At 43.8% G+C, this 3646-nt stretch overlaps 1 protein-coding gene across 1 annotated transcript in view; it reads left to right on the forward strand.

Annotated features, from left to right (window-relative positions):
• NDUFA7 (NADH:ubiquinone oxidoreductase subunit A7) overlaps positions 1-2536 on the forward strand; it is a 5100-nt gene extending 2564 nt beyond the window's left edge. Inside the window, exons 3-4 of the mRNA XM_019513237.1 lie at positions 1758-1907; positions 2266-2536. Of these exons, the coding sequence (XP_019368782.1) occupies positions 1758-1907; positions 2266-2362 (247 nt within the window). The 3' untranslated portion in view covers positions 2363-2536. The remainder of the gene's footprint in view (positions 1-1757; positions 1908-2265) is intronic.
• The last annotated feature ends 1110 nt before the right edge of the window (positions 2537-3646 follow it).

Here is a 3646-nt window from a genome sequence, read left to right on the forward strand (position 1 = left end):
TTGATGATCTGCTTAGGTCATCTGCTCTGACCCTACCAATTATGAAACTATAGGGAAGCATAGTCATGCTTGAAGATAGGCTACAGATTCAGATGGCTCTAAAGAGGCTGGCAGGTTAGGCGAGTCAGAACCAAATGAAGTTCAACCTTGAGAAACATAAAGTGCTCCACCTGGGGACGAACAGTCCCCTGCACACCTGCAGGCTTGGAAACACCAATCTGACCAACACCACGTGAAAGAGGCCTGGGAGTTATAACTGACCACAGTATGAACATGAGCCGGCAGTGCAACTCTGTTGTCAGCAGGGCAAATAATACTCTGGCACGCATCGATTGATGAATCTCCAGCAAGACCAAGGAGGTGATTCTTGCGCTGTACTCAGCACCGGTGAGACCGCAGCTGCAGCACTGCGTCCAGTTCTGGGTGCCACATTTTAACAAGGACATGGTAAAACTTGACAGAGTCCAGAGAAGGGCCACCTGTATGATAAGAGGCTTGCATAGCAAGCCGAACGCAAAAAGGCTGAGGGACCTGGGACTCTTCAGCCTGAAAAAGAGAAGGCTGAGAGGAGACTTGGTAGCAGTTTAATGCTACATCAGGGGCTCAGTGAACAACTGTTCAGGGCGCCCTTGGGGAGAACCAGGAGTAATGGCCACAAACTCCTAGAAGACCATTTCAGGCTCAAGATTAGGAAACACTTCTTCACAGTCAGGGTGTCTAGACTGTGGAATAAGCTCCCTCTAGAGGTAGTGCAATCACCTACCCTGGAGGTCTTCAAGAGGAGACTGGACAGTCACCTTGCTGGGGTCACCTGACCCCACCTGTCACTTTTCCTGCCTGGTGTAGGGGGCTAGACCCAATGATCTTCTGAAGTCCCTTCCAGCCTTACAATCTATGCATCATGTATTAATACCACTGTAATGTTTCCATTTGGCTTCTCTTTCCTCTGCCTTCTTCCCCCCCCCCACACTTTACCTTGTTTCTCCTTCTTCCCTATTTATATTTTCACTACATCCTCTCACACTTGTAGCTTCTCTCATTCCTGTTTTCCTGATCTCCAATTATTTTGTTTTTAACTGGTTAGCCTCTTTTCTACCTTGTATTCTATCACTGTAATGTCTCCCTTTAGCCTTTTTCCCCACTGTTCTCTTCCCCACCCCTGCTTCACCTTTTGTCTTTCTAATTTCTACCTATTTACATTATCACTGACAATCCTGCCACACTTGTATCTTCTCTCATTGGAGTCTCAGAACAGCAGAGACTTCCTGTGCCTGAAGACGGGTGACTGGGCCCAAAAGCTTGCTAAGAACTTTTCCCAACTACTCAGTCTAATACAAGGTATCACATCTACCCAAAGAACCTTGCCTGCCTATGTCCTTAGACCAACATGGCTACAACCAAAAACTCTGTCTCGTTAGAGCATCCTTGTTCTTCCTGCGGATGTGTTAGTGTAGCCCAGTGCCAGGCCACAAGTTTGCTCTACATATCCTTTTTTTACTAGTTTGCAGCTGAGCAATACTGAGTCTCTTTAACACACTCCGTAGGCCTTGGAGCATGAGAGCCCCTTTTTGTATTTCATTTGCAGAAGACCAGAATATCCTGCTGTGCTCTGTGAGCATTTAGTTTGATTAAAAGGTGCTCTAAAGTCAGGTTTCTAGTTCTGAGTGATAACCTGATGCATTAATAGTAAGAATCTTGGTTTTTTTGCTTAATATCTTGTATGCTTTGAAGCTTTTTTTTTTAAACTGTCTTCTTAGAACTCAGCCACCACCTCAACTTCCCTTGGGTCCCAGTCACAAACTTGCAGATAACTACTACTGTACCCGGGATGGACGCAGAGAGACCTATCCTCCAATTATTGTTATGTCACCACAGAAAACCCTTGTATCAGGTGCTCAAGCTGGCAGGTAGGTCCTATTTATCCTATGGCCTACGACCATACAAGATCTGGCTGTGACTTTGCTAGCTAAGCAGAGTCAAATTAGGTTGAAAATTAGTGTGGAGTACTATAAGGAAGCACACGGACGCTAGTAATAGGATGCTGAATAAATGCCTCTGTGGATCTTCTCTTGAGAATCAGCATGATTAGGGCTGGAGCTGGATTCCTTAAAACCTCTGCGTTACCAGTAGCTCTGAGAGAGTTATATGTGTGAATGGGAGGGCAACGATGGGATCTGCCTTAACTCTGCAGTGAAAACACCTCCAAAACAGCTAATATCTAAAAGAGTTAATGATTCCTGAAGCCTAGTCTCTCCTTCTTCCCAGCTCGGACTCTACAGTAGCAACAACCAGGAAAAAGGGAGTGACACCAGGAGTTCCACCAAAGAAGTGGGAATTGTCAACAGATGAACCTTATCTGTAAACTAAACAAGTATGAAGGGAAGTCTCAATATGACGGTACTTCTCAGGATTGATTTAAAAGAAACAGTCTGCCTGAAAAGTGAGCAAAGAGGTTAGCTTTGGTAATATTAATGAGAACTTGCCTGTCTGAGAGAGTTTTGTTGGTGTCTGGTAAATAAATATTTATCTGTAATGTTGACTCTTGTTATTTTAGAGGACTCTTTCCATCTAAATGAGTTTTGGGAATGATTATTTCCTCCCCCTCCCCCCACAACTTTCTGTTTAAAGAAAAAAAAAGGAGGGTCTGACTTTCTAAACTCCACGTCAGTGGAGTTTTAGACCCAGGCACCCCTTGGAAAATCCCATCTCTTAGCTTTCATTTGTTTTCTTGACTGTGGAGAAATAATAAAGCAATTCTTCTGTTGCAAAGAACTCAAAAATACCACAACAGGTCAGAATGGTTTTGACACTGGTTTCCTATTTGAAATCTCTGGATTTTGTGAATCTTGTGTTGTTTTTGCACACGTAACAGTTGTAATATTGCACGGCACCCTGTGGCACCCTCAAAAGGATCTCATGGCATCCTGCAGTGCTGCAGCACCCTGGCTGAGAGTCAGTGCTCTAAGAAACACAACTTGGCTAGCACACAAACCTAGCAACTCCTGGAGAGAGACTCCAAAACACAGTTGTACAGAGTAGAATTGATGATACTTCCATGTTAATTATTACCAAAGGAGTACTTTCCATTGCTGCTACAGGGCATGGTTTTGTAAGTGGTGCCATAGCCAGAATGGGGATTATAGCTCCAAATTCCTGATCACAGATGTTGGCTTACTGTAGCAATTTCCAAGCGTCTCTGGCCAAAGAGACATTTGTCCAAATTACTAGGACTAAACTGCAGCTCAAATATCACTTTAGATATGTGCAATTCTAATTAAATAATTCTTCTAACAGGAAGTGAAGAACTTCGAGTAGTTGGTATAAAGTGTGCCATTCCATATGGTATAGAAACCTTTTTGACTGATAGTCTGAGAGATGAGGTGCGTTAAGTGTGATATTGACTGTTGTTCATTTCCCAAGGAATCCATTTATTTCCTCTGCTGGCCATGTCAAGCTTTACTGACAATTTCTTATGCCTTTGGGACATACAGATTGCTCTTAATTCCAGAGTTTCCTTGAAGTGTAGGTGGGTTAACCTAAGCTGCAGGTAATGCAGTATTCAAATCCCTGGGCAACATGCATGGGTGGGGTGTGTGCCCACGTGTGTGTAAGGGACTGCAAACTGACTAGGTCTTCTGAGTTTATA

This window comes from Gavialis gangeticus, unplaced genomic scaffold (assembly GCF_001723915.1).
Source record: "Gavialis gangeticus isolate Ggan-Ray unplaced genomic scaffold, GavGan_comp1, whole genome shotgun sequence".
Taxonomy (NCBI): Eukaryota; Metazoa; Chordata; order Crocodylia; family Gavialidae; genus Gavialis; species Gavialis gangeticus.